The 23,885-nt window shown below is 38.6% G+C and overlaps 2 protein-coding genes and 1 long non-coding RNA gene across 3 annotated transcripts; 1 reads left to right on the forward strand and 2 right to left on the reverse strand.

Moving 5' to 3' along the window:
• The first annotated feature begins 174 nt into the window (after positions 1–174).
• Positions 175–20,588, forward strand: gtf2f2b (general transcription factor IIF, polypeptide 2b). The gene is made up of 8 exons (XM_077215259.1): positions 175–379; positions 1,382–1,455; positions 1,542–1,560; positions 1,737–1,878; positions 14,144–14,225; positions 14,306–14,405; positions 14,906–15,049; positions 18,040–20,588. The coding sequence occupies exons 1-8, from the start codon at positions 311–313 to the stop codon at positions 18,178–18,180; spliced, it is 771 nt and encodes a 256-aa protein (XP_077071374.1). The 5' UTR covers positions 175–310; the 3' UTR covers positions 18,181–20,588.
• kctd4 (potassium channel tetramerization domain containing 4) lies at positions 6,738–8,340 on the reverse strand. Its single transcript, XM_077215258.1, has one exon. It carries the CDS (start codon positions 8,211–8,213, stop codon positions 7,437–7,439), a length of 777 nt encoding a protein of 258 aa, XP_077071373.1. The 5' UTR covers positions 8,214–8,340; the 3' UTR covers positions 6,738–7,436.
• Positions 20,483–23,410, reverse strand: LOC143723215 (uncharacterized). The gene is made up of 4 exons (XR_013197068.1): positions 23,251–23,410; positions 21,617–21,734; positions 21,407–21,482; positions 20,483–21,181 (listed from the first exon to the last, which is right to left on the reverse strand). It is a non-coding gene; the product is annotated as an uncharacterized LOC143723215 (long non-coding RNA).
• Between the last annotated feature and the right edge of the window lie 475 nt (positions 23,411–23,885).

Genomic DNA, 23,885 nt, shown 5'->3' on the forward strand with positions numbered 1-23,885 from the left:
GCTACAAAGTTTGTAGTTAAATTCATTTAACTGCTTATAAAACCTGGCAGTCTGATCTACACTAACTCGCTCAAAAAACGTCTGGTTTTGTGATTATCTTTAGATTGATGCAATGTAAAGTAAATATAATTTCTTCACATGGCCACTAGATGGGGGTAAATCAATATATAAGTCTCTAGGTGGCCAGCAGATTTATGAAATTGAGTGTTTGTGTTGTCTATGTACAGTGCGATTTGCCATTCATAAACCAACGACACATTTACTTATTTTCAGTAATAGCTTTTTGTTCATAACACAGAGCCCTTCAGTCATGTCAGACAAAGGAAAAGACGTCGATTTAACCAGAGCCAAACAAAATACGGGAGTCTGGCTGGTGAAGGTTGGTGATTTTTCAGTCAGAAGTTGCTTCTGGGTTTCACTGGTGAACATTTACACACACTCGGGAATATTGAACTATGGCACGTAACTAACACTTTATACGGTGGACTTGAATGATAGAAGGTGCCGTCATCAAACTTTGATATGATTTCTCCAATTGTATATGCTACAAATTAAACCTTTGGAAGGCTAAGTCTTCAACGAATCCCTGAAGTAGGCTATAGCCTATAAATTAAAGAGTGCTGTTGTTTAAACCCCAAATGAAGTTGTCAGTAGAGTAGTCGAGAGATGTAAACAACAGGATTGAGAGAAACATGGAAATCGGTTTAGATTATTTTAATCATATTTTTATACAATCCTCAGTTTAAACTAATTTGTTTTTAAGCATTTTAAATTAAAAAAGGAAACAAACAGAGAACATTTTAATTAAGAAGAGCAAGCTAGAAAAAACACTGACCAAATACAAAACCCAGGTTAACAAATAAAAAAAACAATAGACGGTGTGCCATTTTTTTTAAATCTCAAAATTGTTATGTTTTGTAAATCTTTTATATTAATACACCGAGTCATCAGTGGTTATTCCCTTGTAGCTATTGTCTTATTGTTTAAATTGATGGTAGTAAAACTTCAAATTGGGAGGCGTTTTAAAGAGAGATGCTAGTGAGCAGATGTCTCAGATGTCTTAGGGATGGACACAAGCTGTAGCCAAAGACCAGAATTATTGAGACTTTGTTGTCTTTTTTTTTTTTTTTACTTGTTGTACTAGCAAGTACGCAGCTAAAAACAACCCTGAAACCATAGCAATGTGCTAAGAACCACATTAGCAACAGCACAGCAATGCCATGCAATCTCACACTGCATGTATCATCATTGTAGCAGGTTTACACTATCATTTGCTTCAAACATATAGTTGAATTAATAAACTAAGGCAATATTTAGTTATACTCAGACAAATATGAGGAAACAGAGCAATAGATAAATTGTCTTATTCACTTTTCTTTAGGTTCCCAAATATCTTTCTCAGCAATGGGCAAAGGCATCTGGGCGAGGAGAAGTAGGCAAACTTAAAATTGGGAAGTATGGAAGTATTATTTTTAAACCCCATTCAAAATGTAAATTATTGTCTGAAATCTTTCCACTCATGCTTTTCCCCTGTCTTCTAGAGCTCAAGGAAAGACTGTGGTAAGTTTTATTAATGTTTTTAAAGGCCTGCACTGTGGAGGGGAAGTATTTGCTCCTCATGTTTTATTCAGATGTCACCGTTTATTTGCATAATTACTGTGATGAGACCCTGGGCTGGAGAGAGAGATCATTTGTTGATGGTGCTGTTGCCGACACTGATTGATTCGTTTCCTCAGGTGTCTTTCAATCTGAGTGAGGATCTGACAGTTGTGGAGTGCTCTGGGGAGAAGGTTTCGTCTGTGCGCAGCCCTAGAGAACATCCCTTCACCATGCAGACGGTGGGAGGTCAGAGCCTCGCTGTCTTTACAGAGAGTTCAGGTCAGTATAACGATGGCCTCTGATGCTGTGAGGACTAATTGGTTTAGGAAACTGTGTCAACTTAAAGCAACAATATGTAGTTTTTTTCACCGCTAGGGGTTACCTCTTACAATAACAAAGACGTTGGTTGATGACGTATAAGCGGAATTATGGAACTTGTCGCCTAGTTGCTTCAGAGGCATGCGACCTCTGACATATAGCAATTGTAAGTCGCTTTGGATAAAAGCGTCTGCTAAATGAATAAATGTAAATGTAAAATGTAAGTGCAGTGACAAGTCCCAGTTGAGCTTCAGCAAGAAGTTGAACCAATGAGGTTTGTTCTTGCGCATCATTCAGGTTCGATTGAGTTTCTGTTTATGTTCGCTGATCAATGTTTATATGAGAATAAAAGGCAAAATTAAATCCGTTCATCATATAAAGCGATCAAGTCTCTTTAACCGGACTTAACCAATCAATTTATATGGATTATTATGATCTCTTTATGAACTTTTGGTAGTTGCGTAGCTGTCAATGGAGGGACTGAAATCTCTCAGATTTCATCAAAAAGATCTTCATTTGTGTTCAGAAGATGAACGAAAGTCTTACAGGTTTGGAATGACATGAGGGTGAGTAATTAATGACAGAATTTTCATTATTGGGTTAACTAGCCTTTTAGAGAAAAAGATTCATCCTTAGCCTTTTCTTGACAACTCAGCAGCTCGGGTTGAGTTAGGAAGGTCCTTCCACCGGCAGGGAACAGTCAAGTTAAAGGTCAGTGGAAGTGATTTTGTGACTCTCTGGGATGCCACCACAAGGCGCCGTTCACTTGCAGAACGCAAGCTTCTGGAGGGCACATAAGTCTGAACTGTTTATATCCAGTCATAAGTCTGAAGCACGCAAGTCTCTGTTTATATCCAGTAAGCCGTTACATTAGCCAGTCCAAATAATTGGATGATGTTGAGATTATCGGCATAAATCAATTACTGCATGCCCACTTTGCTGATTAACAGAATGAATCATCCTTCTGAGGGTGGCACGGTGGCTCAGTGGGTAGCACTGTCGCCTCACAGCAAGGAGCCCGCCGGAGCCAGGAGTCCTTTCTGTGTGCAGTTTGCATGTTCTCCCCATTCCAAAAACATGCAGATTAGGTGGATTGTAGGGTTCTGTGTGTGTGTGAGTGTGTCCCAGCACTCTCAGTTAGGAAGGGCATCCAAAGATTATTTAAAAATATTTTTTAATGTGCAAAATAAGTTTTTATTTAACACATTTGCTTGCTTAATCTGTTTAGCAGTTTGTTTTTGTACATATTATTGATAGAATAAATGTTATACTGGCTCCTTGTTCTCTAGATACTGAAATCAGCATTAGCCACAAAAAAATAAAATTATTTGGCAACAACTAATTTATGTAGAACTGTAGGAGTTTTAGGAGCCTTCACTGTGTCTAACTTGAAAGGATGCAACAAATGAAAAAAAGCACATTAGCATTCAAACGTTTTTGAAAGGAATCAATACTTTTATTCAGCAACGAGACATTAAATTGATCAAAAGTGACAGTAAAGACATTTATAATGTTACAAATGATTTCTATTTCAAATAAATGCTGTTCTTTTGAACTTTCTATTGATCAAAGAATCCTAAAAAAAGTATAATAAGAAATGTTTCTTGAGCATCAAATCAGCATATTAAGAATGATTTCTGAATGATCATGTGACACGGAAGAGTGGAGTAATGATGCTGAAAATACAGCTTGACAAATATTTTCAAATTGCTGCGACTGTATCATGCCATGCAGCATTTTATCGTTCATAATGGACAGATGAACTTCTAAAAGCTGGAATCATTGTACACTGTATAAACTTGCGGACTTGAAGGGCCATCCTCTTACTTCCCATTGCAAGATGACAGATATAGATCTTTGATAAGTGACCTCACTGAAGATCGCTGTATAACTGCAGCTCATATGCACAGCTTAATAATTGCAGTCTTACTGAAAATCACACAAGGCTAAGTGCAGAATTGCAATCATAGTGTTGTGCGCTTTTGTTCACTTATGATATATTTTTTTTCCAGTTGTCTGCTTAGCGCTCACAAGCCCCAGGTATTGATTAAGTGGTTGCTTAGCAACAGGTTGGCCACAGAAGTTGGCAATGAATAGAGGCTCTACTTGTACAGTTAAAAGCTTTTTCTGGGGGTGGAAGGGTAACAGTGTCTTTTTCTCAGTAAGTTATGAATTGAAATGGTTCAGGGTATAAACAGCTCTCTATTGGCTGATGCATGCATAAACACTTTTCTTTGGTATTAGTTTCTTTTTTGGTGTTTAAGAGGACACAGAGGGCTCTTTGAGAGATGGAGGTCATGCAATCAGGTAGCAGAGAGATCACGTTTTTGTATTTTCTGTCATAAAGGCCAAAACGAAACCTCCACAACGAGGGTGTGCATGATTCGAGATTGATTTGGACTGCACATCTATGTGTTTTAATAGTAGTAACCATAGCTGTGATGCATGTGATTAAGACACATACGTCCTTGGCTTTAAGCTCACTAATTAAAGAGATAGTTCGGCCAAAAATGAAAATTATGTCATTTGCTCACACTCATGTTCCAAACATGTAAGAGTTTTGATCCTCTTCTTAACACAAATTATCCCTCCATTGAAAGTCTGTTCACACAAAACCGTTCAAAACATTCATAAAGAGATTGTAAAACAAATCCATATGAATTGAGCGATTTAATCCATGTCTTCTGAAGATACACGATCGCTTTATGTAATGAATAGATTTAATTTAGGCTTTTGTTCACATTTATCAGCGAACGTACTCAACGAGAACTCAAAGATGATAAATGCAAGCTCAAACCAGTAAGGTTCATTCTCACATGTCAAGTTTGTACAGTTAAGATTTTCAGTTTATTTTGAGTGCTCTGTTTTTAATGAAGTCTCAGATTTCATTAACAATATCTTCATTCGTGTTTTAAAGATGAACAAAAGTCTTATGGGTTTGGAAAGACCTGAGCGTCAGTAACTGATGGCAAAAACTTTTGGTCAACTATCCCTTTAAGATACACACAGCCTTGTGTTCTGCACATCAATGTATCGGCAGAGTTTGGGTAAATAGAAAATGTTTTTATTATTATATAACCTCTCATTTTGAGACAGACTTCTGTAACAGCTTTTCAGTGCTTGCTGTTTTTTGAAGCAGTCAATCTGTCAGAAAGCTGCAGCGTATAAATGGACCAGGTGCAGCGGTGTGTGGAGGAGCTGCTGAGACTTTAAGGTTTTTTTTTCATTAAGTCCTTCACAATGATAGGTTGAAGAGGCAGCTTGAACTGATTGACATGGGCACTTAAAGCCTCCATGTTGCCAGGTTAAAGTTAGACTTAAAGAGTTGGACTCTTGCGCACACATGTGCACTACTCTTGCGAGTTGCGAAAGCTGTTTTCTGTGCACACAGTAGCGCCGATTGCCATCTGTGGCTTGAAATAGAGATGTCGCTTTTCAGCTTGTACAAAAGAGTCACGTGACTGGTAATCAAGGCTGGAAGTTGAAAAGGTAGTTTTTTTATAGATATGCACAGTAAACATGCAGTAAGAATGTTTAATGCATTTATAGCTGGCACATTCTTGGTTACAGATGTTTTATTTTAAAACCCACAGTTTCTTAATCTGAGATGGTTTGGTGAATACTTGTTGAATATTAAAAGTCAGCATGAAGATATGCAGGATTTGTTTCTCTCAGCAGTTGAAACTTGCCTTTTTCTTATTCCAACTATTTACTTTGATTTGTTCCATCGTGCTTTTCTTTTACAGATGGCCTTGACTATTGCCCATTTCACGTTGTTCTAACATGGCGATGTGCCTCTATTCAAGCTCACACTTTGAAAAGTACATTAGCAGGAATTTTATTCTTTGCTTTCTCTCCATTCTCTCTCTGTGTGGATGAGAAATTGGTCTCTTAAGGGCATATGAGTCCTTGAAGTCACATGTTCTCCTGACCATTAATTTTGATCAAATTGAGACGGATTAGTCATGCCTCCTTGGGAGCACAGGATGAGAATCTTTGGCTTCTTTTTTGTTATGTAGGAGTCTTATTTGCCTGGCAACAATTGGATGCGAGACTAATCCATGAATATTTCAGCTGTTAATGGATTTCTTCCATTTGAAATAAATGCTCCCGCTTACCAGCACCCTCCCGCAGGTTTCCAGTCCCCTGCTGGCAGCGGTTTAGAAACACATCAGACAGTGACGGTGGCTAATAAGCCCTGCTGTGTCTCATCAAATATGAATGACTGATATCTGCAATTAAAAAGAACCCTGTTTTGATGTCCACATGACAGACTGTGGAGATTTGAAGTTGTTTCTTTTTTTATTTTTCGTGTCAGAAATGTGCTTCTGACTCATTTTAATGGGAGATTGCATGAGAGTGCATGACAGATATGATGGAAAACAGATGGATACTAGTGTGTGGAGATGTCGGCTAATGCAAAGTGAGTGTAACCATATGTCTGCCTTTGCCTTTCTTTGAAACGGCCGACTTAGACTGTAACTGAATTTAGCTGTGTCGAGCAGAGCTGTTTTTCAGAATTACTCAGCGCTATTGACTGCGCTCTGAATGTATTTTTTTGCAAATTCACAGGGTGATTGATCTATTTTGAACTTGATATTTTCCCACGGTAATGTTCTTGGCTCTGATTAATGTGCAACATTTGAAAACTTAAAATATATTTTCTTTAGTTGACAAGTTTTTTTTACTCTGCTAAATGAGTTTGCCTAGTTTTCTGGGAACATCAGATGCATCAGATGTTGTTTATAAATCAGTGCACACATAATTAAATATATGTGTATGTATGTCATGTGCTCTAAAAATGATCACACCCATCTGAATTTGGATCAATGCTGGAGGAAATTTAATTTTAGGTCACATTTTGCTGCATAATATAACAAACTTTCAATTTAGGGCAGAGTATCTTCCTTACAAGCATACTTCACTGCAAATAAGAAAAAATAAAGCTCTATTTTTACAGCCCACAGTAATTTGTCAGCATACATTCCACAGTTCACAGACAAAACCATGTACAGTGTTTGCCAGTCTATATTTTCACCTAGAAGATGAACCACAGTCTCATTCATAAACATTTCAACAGTGCTTTGAATAAATTATAATGCGGCTTTATTGTGCAAAACATTCACAGACTCAAAATTACAACCTGTTGTTTACTACATGTGTTCACATGACCAGAAATCACAAAACTTGCTCACAAATGTAATGATCATCACACTCAGCCTTTTGATTCCACAACACTCTGCAATTCAGATCCATTATCATTATCACTATCACAAACTGTTGCTCTTCTTGTAGAAACAACTGCAAACAGAAGACAACTACATACACAAGCCAAACAAAACCCCACAATACAGTACATATCATCTCTCTTGTTTCTCAAGGCTGTTCGTTGAATGTGTCATGTAGAAGCAGACTAGCGGAGTATTCCAGAACAGGTTTTCGGTTGAAGACGCTGGTGTTTGTTAATGCAAGATGGTTTTCGGCAGGTCATGTGGTTAGTGGTGACAGTTCTGCTCGGGTCACTTGACAAAATGCAGAGCCTCGCACTGAACCACTGATCCGCGACTGCTGTCTAGGCTGGTGAGCAGGCGGAAACCTCCTCTGAGTGCCAGCATCACCGTCTCCAGCTTCAGACACTCCAGTGTACACAAAAACGTGCTGTCCTGCTTCAGCACAAGCCGAGAGCCCTGCTCCGACTTGATGAAATGCCGGAACTGGATGATGTTGGATGACACCTCAAACTCCTCCGGAAAGCCATCCAGGCGACTTTTTGAGATCTGCACTAGGCGGCTTTTCACCTTCTCGATGAAGCTGTTGTCGCTGCTGTAGACCTTCAGACCCTGCGAGCGCTCGTGGCTGTCCGTCATCTCCAGGAAGGCGGGCTCATGCTGCGTGGCCTGCTGATGCTCCCAATTCTGCAGGGCTTGGGCCAGCTCGCTCAAGCGGTAGAAGTCGGCTTCACGGCGGAGCAGCTCGCCTTCCTTAAAGTCCTCGGGCAGCACCAGCTCGCCCATGCGCAGGAAATTCAACACGTGCCGGAAGATGGGCCCGTCACGGTCGATGAAGGTGTTACCCATGGAGTCCACGTGCAGCACGGGCTTCTTCCCGGTTACCATCTCCTCCAGCAGGGATCCGGGGTGCTTGGCCAGGGTCTGGCGCTGTGCTGCGTACAGGTAGCCCCCCACGTTGATGGTGATGGTGCCGGAGGAAGGTTTCTTAAAGCTCTTGCTGGGCTGCAGCAAGTCAGGATTGATCTGTCTCAGTTCGCTCTCCATCCTTCTGAGATTCCATTCCATGCCGTTCCTCACACCCAGCCTGGCGGAGTGTGTGTGGGGTGCGCGCGCGTGATTGGGCGGGCGGACAAATAGGAGCGCAGCTGAGCAGCGCTGGCATGAAGCGCGGGAGCAGTGCACGCTGCCAACAGTGTCTGAGCCTTTCACAGCCACGCAAACACATATATGTGTGCGCGCGCGTTCACTCGCAGTGGGAGGAGGGGTGTTAAGGGTGGGCTCTACTGCGTCAGTGGTGTGGGCTCGGAAAGAGCTAGAGCTTTGCTCGCTGCTCTCCGCTCTAAAGGCTGAATTTAATCACCTTTCCACTTCAGCGCTTCTCTGGCTCTGCAATTAGCGTCACTGCCCTCTGATGAAAGGAGTCCTCGGTTGGGTGGCGGCACGTGAACTCACCAAGAGGGCCAAATCACAGGGATCTCACATAATGAACTCCCTCCAACAAAAGTGTGAGAAGAGCGAGATGTTAATGCTTTCACGTCTACCGTGTTAAGTCGTTGCTTTGAAAAGCAGTCTGTGTGATGTGCCGACAACTGGCAGCTTTATCGCCAAACGAGCCATACCGAGTATAGTGTAGGTGTAGTTATGTAAATTATTTGTTAGTCTTCATATCAAAAGGGATGAATGCATTGAAGCCTTCTCGCTCTTTCTGAGAGGCTGGGTTTGCTTTGAGGCACTCGTCCATGACACAGTTATCGGCGAAGCCAAGAAGTGAGCCTTTGATAAGGAAGCCTATGCCTTCACTTGAAGTCATGGGGTCTGAGCTCGTAATTGGCCCCAAGCCGTCTTTAAGGGTGTTGTACATGCTACAAAGATGTATCGTGCTGTGTCACCATATAAACCACCTAGAGAAGAGAACCTGAAATTGATATTTCTAATACAATTCCTTAATAAACGTGAGCTCAAACAAAAAGCTCAAACCTTCGACTGTTGCAAAGAGGACATGCCCTTCAACAGCAGCAGAGTTGCCATGACATCATTCTCAGTGATGTCCCTAACAAATAACAGCCTGTCAATCATTCTTGAATGACCGCACTTGTACTGTTGCTCCAGGACGGGAGATAGACCCTTCTGAGCCACATTTTGTGCTATGTATGTCATTAGCAGCTGAGACGGGGTGGAGGATAATTCACTGTCTGAGTGCTGGGGTCAATTTGGCTTTACATATTCATCAGATGGTTTAAATTGTTTTTTTTTCCACATACTCTTTTTTTTTTCTTCACTGAAGGAATATTTAAAAATCTAGCCTAATTTACATCGTGCCAAACAAATTTGATATACCTCCTTTGACAGCTGATTTTATTTTGATTGGTATCACTGCTATGGCATAGTCTATGCTAACGGCAAAATCAAGAGTCGTTTTAAATTGTCATAGTTCAATAGATGTCTAGATTGTCAAAGTCACAGTTGTTAAAACCGTATAAGATTATATAAAATTATTTAAAATAACCTAGTTAATATTCAGAAGCTAAGCCTTCATGGCCCTGTCCCAATTGGCACACTCCATGCGGACTTTCGGTCTCATGGACTTAAACTGCGCGTGCTCACCGAGTCTACGAGTCCGTATGCCGTCCCATTTAGCATTTTAACGCTCTGAAGTGTGCTCAGCAGTTTGCTTTGTACCCTGGTCTTCTGCGAAGCCCGCATAGATGCAGGCTCCATGCACTTTAACTACCCAGGAATCCTTGCGAAATGCCAATCAGAAAACTGATGGGAGGAGATTTCGCTCACAGACTGTTAACATGGCTTTATGATATAGGCGTACATTTTACCAGTTGTTACTTACAGTTTATACAAACATTATCGACCAGTGGTTGATATCTCAAACATAATAATAGCGTATTAAATAATACGATCGCATTATGATTCATTACATAAATGGAACCGAATGTCATGGCTTTACTGAGTCATATAAACCTAGTATGAATATTGAAACCTATAAATTTTTCTTAAACTCATTTACATTTTAATTTTGTGTTAAAATTGAACATTATGTATTATTATGTACAACTGTATTGATCATTTACATAACCATTACATCTATTATAATGCCCAGGTGGCATATACAATTATAGAACTGTAAAAGCAGGCTGTGTAGTTCACATGGACATAAGATTTGGGAAAATAAAATAAATCCTGTTCTCGATGCTAAAGACTGTAATTTTTTTAATGATATTTGTGATATTTTTCTAATAAAGGGACTGATTAGATGACCTTTAAGTTTATTCAGCTTCGACGTCTGAGCTGAGGCCTTCTTCCTGTTTCCGGCGTGACCATCGAGTCTGTCCAAAAAATACCTCACAATGCGCCCTCGCGGACTCGCGCTAAGGGCCCTATAGGTCTGCACTACATGACGTCACCGAAGTGTGGACTCTGAGGAAGTCCACAAGTCCGGAGTGTGCCATTTGGGACAGGGCCTATGTTGTGATGTCACAAATGTGCACCGCAGCCACAGTCCTCGTCACTCTTTTAAACCGTGCCGCCCATGCACATAGCCATCTGATTATAGATGCAGTGACAGTTCATTATGGTCATATATGACTGATTATAGTTGTTATAGACGATAGCTCGTTCATGGTTTAATCATCATTTGATTACTGGGTTTATTCATCTGCATTTGAATTGCAAACAGGTTTTAACTCTGCCAGAGAAAATTGTGGGTGGCTGACCTGCTTTTTCTCATCTATCTTTTTGTTTTAATTGGTGCAATTGTTTGTTCAACTTGAAGAAGCCCAAATTGATTTTAGTCCAGCAATGGCAGGCTGACAAAAGCAGCAAATGTAGATCAGAGCACTTGGATAGGAAATATTCTAGTTAAACTATGCAGAAGAATATGAAGTCTTGACAAACACAGAAACAATGAATGATGGCAAATTGGAGCAAATGCTGTGCTTGTTGGCCAGATATATAATTAGTTATGCATATTCATGAAACTACAGTAGCCAAAACTATTTGAATTCTTAAGTCATGCATTACAAAACAAAATAGTGAGTGAGATTTATAAAAAAATAAAAAGATAAAGCACACTTTTGAAAGCAAACATTTCACAAAAAAATAACTTTAAATTATAGATATACTGAATGGAACACATGACATGCAAAAGAAATTAAACCTTCGTTCCTCGTTTTATTAATTTGTTCCCTCATTTTAGCTAAATCATGAGTCGTGACCATGTTGTACTAATTCATTCCCTCGTTTTACCTAAACAATGACCATAATTTTTCAAAAGATGGAACAAATTAGGACATCGTGGCCACAATTTACCTACAACAAGGGAACAGATGAACAGTCATTAGAACGAATTGTAAATTTGTGCCCACGATATATATGTGTATATATAGTATATATGTATATGTGACACTATGTGGTTGTCAAACATTTGCATGTTCATAGTTAACCTGCTGTACGTGAGGAGAAATTCACCACTGAACTCCATACAGTATGTCCACTAAAAGTACGAATTCCAAAATTGCTTTTTCGCACCCTTGCAATAAAAGGGCGCAACTTAGTCATTCCAAAATAATGTAATCAACCAAATCTATTCAAGAAGGGTACCTCTGTGAGGTACAAGGAAGCAATTTTATCATTTATGATTACGTTTTCCTGAGTGGCCTTACCATCAATTTTGAACACTGAGTAATGTGTCAATGCACCTTTGAATTGAAGCAATGGGAAATACTCCTTAAATATTCATTGTTTATGATTTTTTGTTTTCTACCACAGTCTTAACAGCTGAATTTTCTTAAAGGGATAGTCCACCCAAAAATGTGAATTCTGTCATTAATTTTACTCACCATCATGTCGCTCCAAACACAAAAGATCTTTGTTCATCTTCGGAACACAAATTAAGATTTTTTTGATTAAAACCAAGATCCCCCCCTTTTAAAGGCCCAGAAAGATAGTAAAGACAGTTAAAATAGTCCATATGACTAGGTTCAACCTTAAAGTTATGAAGCGACGAGAATACTTTTTGTGCACAAAAAAACACACAAAATAACTACTTCATTCAACAATTTCTTCTCTTCCGGTTTGGAATGACATGAGAGTGAGTAATTACTGACAGAAATTTAATTTTTGGGTGAACTATCCCTTTAAGTATGAATTTAGGTTTTATGTTGTTGTCATGGAAACATTCCGATTCAAAATAAAGTGGCAATGACGTATGGCTGTTCTAAATGACCACATATGAGACAGTAATGCCCTGCACTCACTTCAAATGATCTGCCCTTCGGATATTAGAATCACCTTGAGACCAATTGTGAAAGGGAAGCTTTTAAAAAGAATGCAAGGAGATTCATGCATTTTTAATTGTGACTTAAGTGTCTAAATACATTTGGGGCTGCCATACTGCATTGTATACAGTTTGTGAAATTGGCAGCCTTGTGAAAAAAGGTACAATTGCATGATGTTTGTTATATTTGCATAGTGCTCGCAGACACTAGAGTATTAAGTGCACAGTATTTCAAAACAGATGTAGAAATGGAGCCAGTAGAACATGATTTAAAAGCCCATAAGGCATATGATTTAGAGTCTTATTATTTTACTAACATATCTTGTCCCAAAATATCTCCCTCTACTCCCTCAGAGTCCTTTGAGAAGATTTGCCAAAGCATAATAACTGTTGTAATCTTTTTAGTGTTATGGCACTTCACAAATTTCAGTGTTGAAAAGAACGAGGCTGATAGTCCATCAGTAAGTGATACCTTATGAAAAATCTTAATTGAAACGCCTAAATTAAATGCTACAATGCAGTATTTGGATGGCGCGCAGTGCTAGACACATTTCAAAATAAACAGGCGCCGAGTGAGTGAGTTTAAGAGACCTTGAGGCATTTGAAAGGCTTTTTTCTCTGCTGCTGTATGCTGATGAAGAGACATGAAAGGCTTGAAGATCTGCCTACAGGTGGGTGTGTGTGTGAGTGGAGGTATAGAGGCTGTGTCCTGCTGAGGGCTCAGGATGTTATTGCTCTTGTTCAGTGTCTCTGAGGAAGTCAAACTGGTGGGATCTTGTGAGGAGGTGGAAGACCGACCCCCGTAACCTCGCTATCATCTCAGCATCGGATCTGCTGCCCACCAACGGGTTGAGCAACTCACGCCACCCCCAAACACAGTCCTACTCCATTCAGAGCCAGCGTTAATGCATCTCCGGCTGATTTAAATGGATTCCTCTATGGGAATGCTTATGTAACGTTACTGGCCTCGTAAGATGCGCGAGTCATGTGATGTTTGGGGAGGGACAGCGCAGAGGAGATGCGAACCTTGAGGTCTTGGTTTGCCCTGACCCCTCTTCATAGCCTCCGGGTAATTGCGAGGAAAATGGATGCTTTGTTGAAGTTGTGAAACACAAGTGGGCGTTTTTATGGAGTTACTCCAACAAGTGCTCTAACAGTCATCTGGCAATAATTGCCAATAATTGTGCGCATTAGTGTTGCTCTGATGGATTTTGTGAGTGAAATATTTCTGCCCTTTAAAAGGGCCTGTGGGACAATAACCACAAGGTATTACAGGCACCACTGTACATTTAATACAATCAATAGAAGCAAGCTGAACCATTAGACTGGCTTCAAATGGCAGCGGTGCAACACAATGATGTTCTGCAGGAGGGAGGCTCATTTGGGTCTGATTAAAATCATCACTCATGGCTGGTTGACCCCATCGTTTTTCATACAAGAGTCAAACACTTCAGAATAGTGCCATAAAAGCCACCTGGTTGAATCACAGTATTTCAATTGTCACCTAAAAAGAGGGGTTTTGTGCCAACGCTTTATTAGAGAGCGCTTGCTGTTGAAGTATGTTAATGTTTTAGTACAAAGAAAAGGCCATTAGTTGTCCTCGCAAAATTCAGGCATTTTTAGTTGGGTTTGCTTATCCTTTGTATGAGTGTGTAATGCACAACACAAAAAAGTCATTTATACCATGTCAAATGTTGTTGTTTTTAAGACAAGCTGGCTCTTGAAGGCATGGTTGTTCAGCGAGCTGAATGCAGACCTGCAGTCAGTGAGAGCTACATGAAATTAAAGAAGTAAGGCAAAGCTGTTCAGAATACTTGGATCCTGTCAAATGTGTTTGATCTGATCATCTGGAGATGTGCTTTATTCACAGGCTGCAGATTGAAGAATCCACCAAACCTCTTCGTTTTTCTCAGAAGCTTGAGAAAGCCATCACAACTAATTACAAACCTGTGTCCAACCACAGCTATAATGTAAGTGTGTGTACTATATTATGTTTTTTTGAAAATGTAAAAAGGCAGAACGTTTGCTGTGATGGGTATGGGTTAGGGGATAGAATATACAGTTTTTAAAGTATAAAAAAATATTAGGTCAATGGAAATTCCCCATAAAACATGAAAACCTAACATTTGTACAATTATCTTCATGAGGACCGGTTTGAGTTTTAGACCACTGGAGTGAGGACAAATTGAGTAAAGTGAGAACATTTTGGCTGGTCCTCACTTTCTGAGAGCCCTATAAAGGCCAATTTGGGGGTCAATACTTGATTTAGGGATAAGGTTATAGTTAATGGTAGGTTTAGGGTAAGGGTTCAGGTTAGGCACTTAGTTGTGATGGGTAGGGTTGGGGTAAGGAGCTAGAGATTGCATTGTGTCAATGCATGTCCTCACAAAGATAGATGTGTGTGTGTGTGTGAGAGATATCATAACTTTAGCGAATTAATGAATGCTGTTTTGCTTATGCTTCTGTTCAGGTGGAATATGAGAAGAAAAAGAAAGAGGAAGGCAAGCGTGCAAGAGCTGACAAACAGAAGGTTCTGGAAATGCTCTTCTCTGCCTTTGAGAAGCACCAGTACTACAACATCAGAGACCTGGTGGACATCACAAAGCAACCGGTGGTGAAGTGTTCAACTCAAGATGATTAAATGTGCAAACACTGTGCCGTAGGAACAGAAACAGCTCTCTCCAATATTTTTAACTTGGACTGCGGTAAAGTGTTTTAACTGCTAGCTGTCAATATTGCATACTTCACCTTTAAATTAAACATTTTAATTTGACATCATTGCAAAGTGCACTTTTTAAGTGTACCTAAGTATGTAGAGAAAAAGTAATGAAAGTGTGCTTTTTTAATATACTTTGAGGTACTGTACACTACAAAGGTACAGTAGGTACTTCACAAGGGTTTTTTTCTGACAACATTATGGCAGTGGTAAATCCAATTTGTTTCTCTGTCTTGTCTGAAATCATACACGAGAGAGATTAAACCAAGTAACAAGAAATTACAAATATTTAACATGGACTTGGTCTTGATTATATTATCATAGATAAGTGAGCTCATATGAATAAATGCCACTTGACTGCTGCCTCTGTCTCCCTGAAGGATTGGAGAAATATAAATGTGATTGAAGTTGGATGAGTCATAACTAAAAAGAAACTAAACTGAGTAAGAAAATTACATCCCACAGTGATTTTGCCATTTAGTGGATAGATTACACTAGTGATGCTAAATAAGGAATTTATTACTTTTCACAAAGTTGTCTAAGAGACTTGATTAAAGACCCCCTGTGGTGAAAATCAAGTTTTTAAGGTTGTTTATGTCTATGAGGTGTTTTTATTGTTTCACCACTTTAAGACAAACCATGTGCAAATGCATAAGTCAAAACCATTGCAAAGTATTTTCTCCTTAAAACAGCAGTGAACCAAAAACTGTAAAAAAAATCACCTGTTCTCATTTACGTTTGTTTACACTTATGCATTTGGCAGACGCTTTTATCCAAAGCGACTTGCATTGCATTTCAAGGTACACATTTACATTCTTATCAGTTCTTGCTTTCCCTGGGAATCAAACCCATGTCCTTGGCATTGCAAGCACCAACACTCAACTGTTTGAGTTACAGGAAAGTCAAACAATACAAATATGTTAAAACAAATCATGTCAACTTTAGCATATCATTAACTATACTACGAAGCAGGGGATTCTCAAGAGAAGCCAGATTATCCCAGTATATTTTTCTGTTGAAATGAAAATTCAAGTACATTTAACTATATAGCAGTGAATTATGTATATGATGTATATTACTTTGATAAACTATATGCCTTTCTAAGGATGCTGATTTTTTTATAGAAGACAGCTGTCTGACTCTAAGATGGTGAACGGGAACATGGTTTGTGTAACATTAGCAACACATTATTAGCTGTTTGATAACGTAGTCAAGTAAAAGGCTTATCATATTAATTATTGTTATGTGTCCGACGTCGTAGAGAACGATACATAAATCGCATTACCGTTATGATACATCGACATTGTATACGAGCCTGTATAATTCACTCTTCCACTTCTTCTGAATCAGTTTCTGGTTCAAACATACTGCATATTCCACTTGCCATTGTGCGGCATTTACTACAGTTAAGTTGACTGTAAAGGGAGATATTTTATTTAACAGAATCCATTTTTCAAGAACTACGACGAACGGCTCGTTAGGTCTACAACACGATTTTTCCGGGTCTTATGAAGTCACAATGTTACTCATTTAAATAATCTCTGGCCACAAAACAAGCAAACAAGGGGACAAGGCCTGGTTGAGCTGCATTAAAGAAGACAATGTTGTCGCTACGTCAAAGAGACACTGTTTTTCTTAAATCTTAAACACTGTTCCTGAACATTATAATCCCAATGTTTCTGTGCGCTGCACATTATATGGAAAACAGCTTATTCTTTTGCTTTTGTAAGCTTCTGCTTTTGTAAGACAAAATTACAGAAAACATACCACTCTGACACGTCCTCTGAAATCCGTGCTAGGAAAGTCTTTGCATGAAATCTGTTCTGCACAATCCTCTAGTCCATTAACATTATCAGGGTCTGAATCGGACTCGAATTGGTTTGAAATTGACGGCATCCTCAATATTTACACTAGAGAAGAACTTGCAGTTATGAAGGGGCGGGACATTTCCCGAACGCACACTAAGCAGGGCCAATCACAACACACTGGGCCAGCTAACCAATCATAGCACTTTTCGTATTCGGAAGGAGGGGCTTCATCGAAATCAGCGTGTTCGAGCGAGACTGGGGAGAGAGGGAAGCTGTAATGATTGTTCAAAAAAACGCATTTTTTTTTACATTAAGCATGACAACATTCTAGTACACCCTAAAAACACAATCAAGAAAAGGGCATAATAGGACCCCCTTAAGATTTACCGGCCATACATATTTTTTTTACCAGCCACGAAACTATTTGCAAAAACAGGCAGTAATGACGAAAAAATTTAAGATACCAGTGAAAATTCACAATTTTCATTTACAGAAATTTAACAAAGTAATCAAATGTAAAATAACACTGCATAGTCTTCACTGTTTTAGTTAAACATAGTTTAATCCTTTTTAAAGTTACAAAAGTTATTCAGTCAAGGGCAGTGAGTGATTTTTCTGTGTTTTTTGTTGTTTGAATAGCATTAAGGACACAGACGGCAGCAGGTATATTAGGCAGGTATTCTTATGCTTGAATATTTCAATTGGCAAGACTTAAACTTTCATGATGATGCAGCAATTGTCCTGAGCGTTGTTCACGATCTCACAAGATTGCATTGCTGCCAACTGCCGATCGACACCGTTTCATATACTTGTTAACCGAATTGCACTCTCATTTGGTGCTCGGCAAGTGTTCATTTTAGGTCATGGTTCAATTCAAATCACATTTATTTGTATAGCGCTTTTCACAATATACATCGTTTTAAAGCATTTTTTTTTTTTTTACAAAAAATGCATTAGTCCACATTACAATTTAGAGTGATCTGTTATCAAACGGTTATGACATATAGAAAGTTGTAGCATGGTTGCATGTATGATTGGATTTTGGCATGTGTTCACCCCGTCTATCTACTCTTCCTCTAGATTTACCTGAAGGAGATTCTCAGGGAGATCGGCGTGTACAATCCTAGAGGGCCTCATAAGAGCACCTGGGAGCTGAAATCAGAGTATCGCCACTATAAGGAAGGACAGGAGGAGGAGGAGGAGGAGGAAAAAATGGAGTAATCCGGTTTACATAAGCTTGGGAGTCTGTTTTGTTTCATGTAACTGTTGTTTTTTTCTGTGCCAGATTTTTTTGTTCATAGACCTTGTTAACTCTCAGGTGGAATGGATGTCAGTAGAAAAGAAATGAAGATATACTTTTTTTTTCTTGGGTTATATAAAGTGTTTCTCTAAGAGCATTATGAAATGAATACTTTAATTTGCATATGACTAAGTTATGAGCATATGAGTTAAGAGCACTTGTGTGTTATGGTTACAGGAGCATATTAATAGTATTAATGAAAACGCAGATACCCTTTGGACTTTTTCCCATTAGTTTCATAATTTGCATAACTCTTGTCAGTAATACTTTAGTGGCTGTGCAAATAAACAGATGTGTTCTACTGGGCAGGAATAATCACATGCAAATTAATTGCTCAGGACTAAGCCCAGGGGAACTCGTGTATAAAACTTTACATAGATTTTATCCTAAAAAGTGCACAAAAGTTTTCAGACTTATAAACCATGCGTACACCAGAACCTGCACAAAATTCCCTTGTTAAAACCCTGTTAACTCAACCCTGTCTCCTCCCGAAATAACCATATATAGAGCTTACACCGATTTTTGTGTGTATGCTATCTTTGGATAGTTTACAAAATAGAACAATAGGCTACTCTGTTTTAAACCCCAAATATTTTACTTATAACATTCTTCATAATATACAATGTCACTGCAAAAATAAAGAGAAGTAGTTTCAATGTAGTTAGCTACTTTATGATAGTAACTTGGAGTGTAGCTAACTACTTATTCAGAAGGGTTGCTTGACTCTCTTAACTATAATCCTAACTATACTTTAACTTACGAGTAGCTTGTCAAGCTAGTTTGAGTAGCTTCCCCAACCCTGTTTACTTTGCATATCCTTATCGGTAACACTTTATTTTAAGGTGCTTGTAATAGGCATTAATTAACAGTTAATAAGACACTTATAAGACCTTATAGGATGCTTATAAACATAAATAAGTTAATATAAGTGTTAATTAAAGCATAATTAACACATTTATAAGGGCCCAAGCCCTGAAGGGCGAAGGCCCTATTGTTTTCCTTAGGATAAATTTTGTTTTATTTTTCTAACAACCTGTGTGCAAAGTTCCAATAGTTTGCGAGCACATTAAGGGCCCCAAAAGTGCCCGAATAGTCGTTAGAAAAATAAAACTAAATTTATCCTAAGGAAAACAATAGGGCCTTCGCCCTTCAGGGCTTGGGCCCTTATAAATGTGTTAATTATGCTTTAATTAACACTTGTATTAACTTGTTTAGTACAAGACATTAAGTAAATATGAGATACGGACAATACATGCTATTTGTGCAGTTTCATAGCATTTCTAAAAATGATTTAGTATCCTTGTCTTGTTTTAGAATAAATATAGGCTATCAAAGTATCTGTAAAAGCAAAGTTGTATAAAATACTTTTCAGAGAAGATTTCTCTTTCACTGGCCAAATAGTATTTGTTTAGGGTCAAATTCTCACTATTAAATAGTTGCTTAGAATGCATATTAATAGGATGTTGGCTGTTTATAAGTACTTATAAAGCACATATTAATGCCTTATTCTGCATGACCATATTCTACATCCCCTAAACTAACTACCCTACTATTAAATAAGCAGCAATTAGGAGTTTGAGGGAAAAGTCGTAGTTAATAGTGAGAATTGGACCCTTAACTAAAATGTGACCAGTATTTTTAATTGTTTTAAACATCAAATTTATCAATTTTGCCTATAAGTTAAACGCATTTAATTATTGTCATCTGACCTTTTCGAACCGGCCAATGGAGTGTGCATCATTCGCACAAAAAACTATTTTCTCAGACCATGAGTTCTACGTTTTAGTTTGAAGAGAAACGAGCATGCACCTAGCACTCCTATCAAACATTAAAATGTGCAGTGCCACAGGAAATGTTCAAAAGCAGCACATCCACTACAAATATTTCTATCGAAAGTCATAATTTTTGCTGACTCTTGGATAATGCTTTTTTTTTAAATGTAACCCGAGAGCTTCACTGAATTGAGAGTAGAATAAGTCCTCTAAATGTGTATATCAAAATGAGAACTGTTTAAAATCATTGCGATTTCTTCACTCACTCCAGTAAAAGTGCATTCACAAGGTCTAGACTACAAAAATGTATGCAATTTTGCATTCAAAAGGTTTATACATCAGGCCCCAGGTCACACTTCACCACAACTGACAGAAAAAGTGGGTTTTGCATTGCAAGTTGAAACATTTAGGAATAAAGACCTTCAGACTGTTGGTCTGGCAACACAACATATTTTTATTACATATATACTTTTTATTTGGGATTGGGTTTTGTCATGAATATAAACATTTCATTTAATTTGGATAAAGGCATCCAAACTGTTGTTCACCTAATAAAACACATTAAAGCGTCTTTTGTGTTTCCATGGTTTCTAGAGAAGTAAAACCGGAAATCGATTGTAAGGCGGATATGACATCATTGACACGTTACCCTAGTTAGAATGGCAGATTTCTCTGGATTTGAACATTTTTGGAAACATTTAAGAAAATTCAAGTACACAAATCAATAATACTTAACACTGTTCCAGTGGTTTTTGGATGTTTTAGTTGTGCCTTTAACAGTAGTGTATAAACTGATTGAACTTTGGTTTCTTTCACGCATGCAATAATGAGCTACAACATTTTAAGATGAAGGCAAAGTCATTCCTTGCTGGATGTTTATGATGAAACGGGAAGAAATCTGGTGGAAGGCTTTAGACAAATAACATTACCTAATGTCTTGTATACTACATTTACATGTGTCCATCTGTGCTTTCTCCCTATCTGATGTGTGAGAGCCAAGTGTGGTAGGTACTGTAGGTGTGAAATTCTTATTCTATCACCACCTTCATACATTTGTTTTTCTCAGCCTTTCGGCCCTCCACTGTTATTTTTCTTCAGCTTGGGTGGATCCACCATGCCATCTGGATTTATAGTTCTGCCTGTGGAAAAACTGGTAAAAGAGGAGGAGTCAAAAATAGAGTCCTCAGACCTTCAGGCATGCAAACCTGCAGAGAAAACATGTGCTCAGCTAATACATGCTATTATGTAGTTTCACTGGTCGTGACCTCAGCAATTTTGTAGTCATCATTGCACATCTTTAATGCCATTTATTTTAGTCCATGTTGCTGAACTATTTGCAATAACGGTGCATCTTAGTTAGCTTGAAGTGTCATACCTTACAATCCTTTGCATTTAATATTTTCTTTGGGTGTCATTCAGTTTGACTTCATCTCGGCTTTAATGTTGCAAACCTAAGAGAGAGAAAAAAAACCCCAATAAGCTCATTCACCATCTTATATGCCACACTTATAATATCAGGTTTAATGCACATTCATGAGGCAGAAGGCTCTTGACTTTAGTGAGCACTTGTATGCTAATGCAGTACCTGACGGCCTCCTACATGTTAAATTTTCATTTAATGGACACCTTCCCTCTGCTCTCGACTGATGCTCGGACCCCAGTGTGAGAGAGCGGTCCATATCGGCCCATGTCCTGCAACACATCTAGTGAGAATATTAGAGTCAATTAGTCATTACATAACTCCAGCCATTGATCAGTAATTCCCTATAATTACACTCAAATGAATAATTACTAACAAAGAAATGTTTAAGGGTCAGGGGAAGTGATTTTTTTGTCAGTATCAATAAAATAATTGAATATACATTACATACTGTATGCAATTAATGTTAACAACTTCAACACTGTTCTATTACCCCTTTTCCACCAACAAGAACCAGGTGCTGGGTCAGAGCCAGAGCTAGTGCCGGTTCAGAGTTGGTTCGACTGATGAACTTTCAAAGAACCGGTTTGCCTTTCCACAGGCTAGAGAGCCATCGCAGAGCCAGATCTTACGTCATCTCATGTTGCCCAGCAACGCTAGCGCAGAGCAGCGCCAAACACAAACACACCAGGCTTGTTCGAGATGGTTCGGCTTCTCTCAGACCGATCGGCGCAAGACATCGAAGCACTGCGAGAGCGATCCAAAAGCAGAAGGAGTCGTATGCTCTCCAAACACTCCCGCAGCTCCGATCAGTCCATGCCGCTCCGATGCATCTCGAACAAGCCTTCCATCAACAATGGCGGTCGTTGCGTTACTTTTTATGCTCATGGCTTTGCAAACCTACATCGGTGTCCAAACACGGCGAATCCAGCACGTTCGTGCAGCTCGCCGTAACTTGCATTAACGGAGATTACAATCGAGCTGCTATTAGCACGATTAGCTGCTATTTAAAAAATGGCGGTCACAAGTTTCTGTTCGTCTTGTTGGTCACGGTAACCCTGCCCCCAGCCACTGACGTAAGCGGTTCTTACTTCTAGACCAGCAATGATTTGGTGCTACTTAAGAACCACTTTTACTGGTTCGGAGCTGGTGCTTTGGTGGTCGAAAAACAAAGAACCGATTTGAAACTAGGCTCTGGCTCCGAACCAGCACCAGCTCTGCCTTGGTGGAAAAGGGGTATATGAGGTTGTTTTTTCAGGTGACAAGACTAATTTTTTTATAAAAAAAAGTATAAGTTACCAAGTTAATAAAATAGGTAACAGTGGAAAGGATTGCATTTTAACGGTATAGAAAATGGTGTAAACATTTTGCAACCATGTAAGAATCTAATTTGATTACATATCTAAAAGCTTGTCACGTGCTCATTTGGTCCAATTTATGTACACCAAATTGGTAAGCATTAAACATGTAGATATTTAACACCGAGTATTTAATTAAATTCCAGATTAACGTTAAGCTGAACTGCATCAAGAGAAAACACTAGCCTTAGTATGAAATAAGATATTTCAGCTTATACATTTAAAAGTAAAAGTGCACAAAATGTGTTTGTAACATATACATTTAAGTTCTTATAAACAATACACATTATAAATCAGTTATGATGGCCGAGGCATGATGGTGAACACGTGTTTCGTAGGCCAAAGCCTGAACAGTATGGAAAACCAAAACCGTCATGTAACGTTAATGACCTTCGGTCCAGATCCGTGTGCATTTAAGATTGATGTTAAAGTTCAGATTACCTGCTATGCCCTCTTGGTGAATCATTGTAGCGGACAGTAATTTCGGTCACTGATATTATACGATTTCAAGATCCACTGCTTCAGCCCCCTCTGCTTCTTCTGGTTTTTCTTCGAAAAGGGGGAGAAGCCTCAAGACACCGGGGTTTAAAAGCGGCAGGAAATACATCATCACTCGCCTCTCCCCGCCCATCGACTGGACACGTGCGCCCTCTACAGGAGATTACAAACTCATAATCAATATACCAAAATTATTCAACAATATTTGAGATTTGAAATTTGATTTTTCATTGTCCTGATAAATTTGATCTGAAATTCATTAATTTTACGTTAGCTTATTTTAGTTCAGTTACTTTCCAACATTTTTTGCATCTAGTTTAATTGACGTATTAAAAAAAAAACTAAAACTAAAATAGTGAATAAAAACAGCATAGATATATTTACATGAGTTAATTAACAGTAAATTAAAGTTGCTGTCGAATTATTTATTTATTTAAGTTTTAAGAACATTTTATTAAATTAAGAAATTAAGTAGGCCTATTAAAAAAATGTTCAGCAGTGTCTAGGTGTAACACAAGTGTGAATGTATTTGATGAAGCTTGAAATCTTTGGGATGAGGAATAACCAGACAATTCCTA

This window comes from Siphateles boraxobius, unplaced genomic scaffold (assembly GCF_051911475.1).
Source record: "Siphateles boraxobius isolate OS27281-9 unplaced genomic scaffold, OSU_SipBor_1 7, whole genome shotgun sequence".
In the NCBI taxonomy this organism is placed as follows: domain Eukaryota; kingdom Metazoa; phylum Chordata; class Actinopteri; order Cypriniformes; family Leuciscidae; genus Siphateles; species Siphateles boraxobius.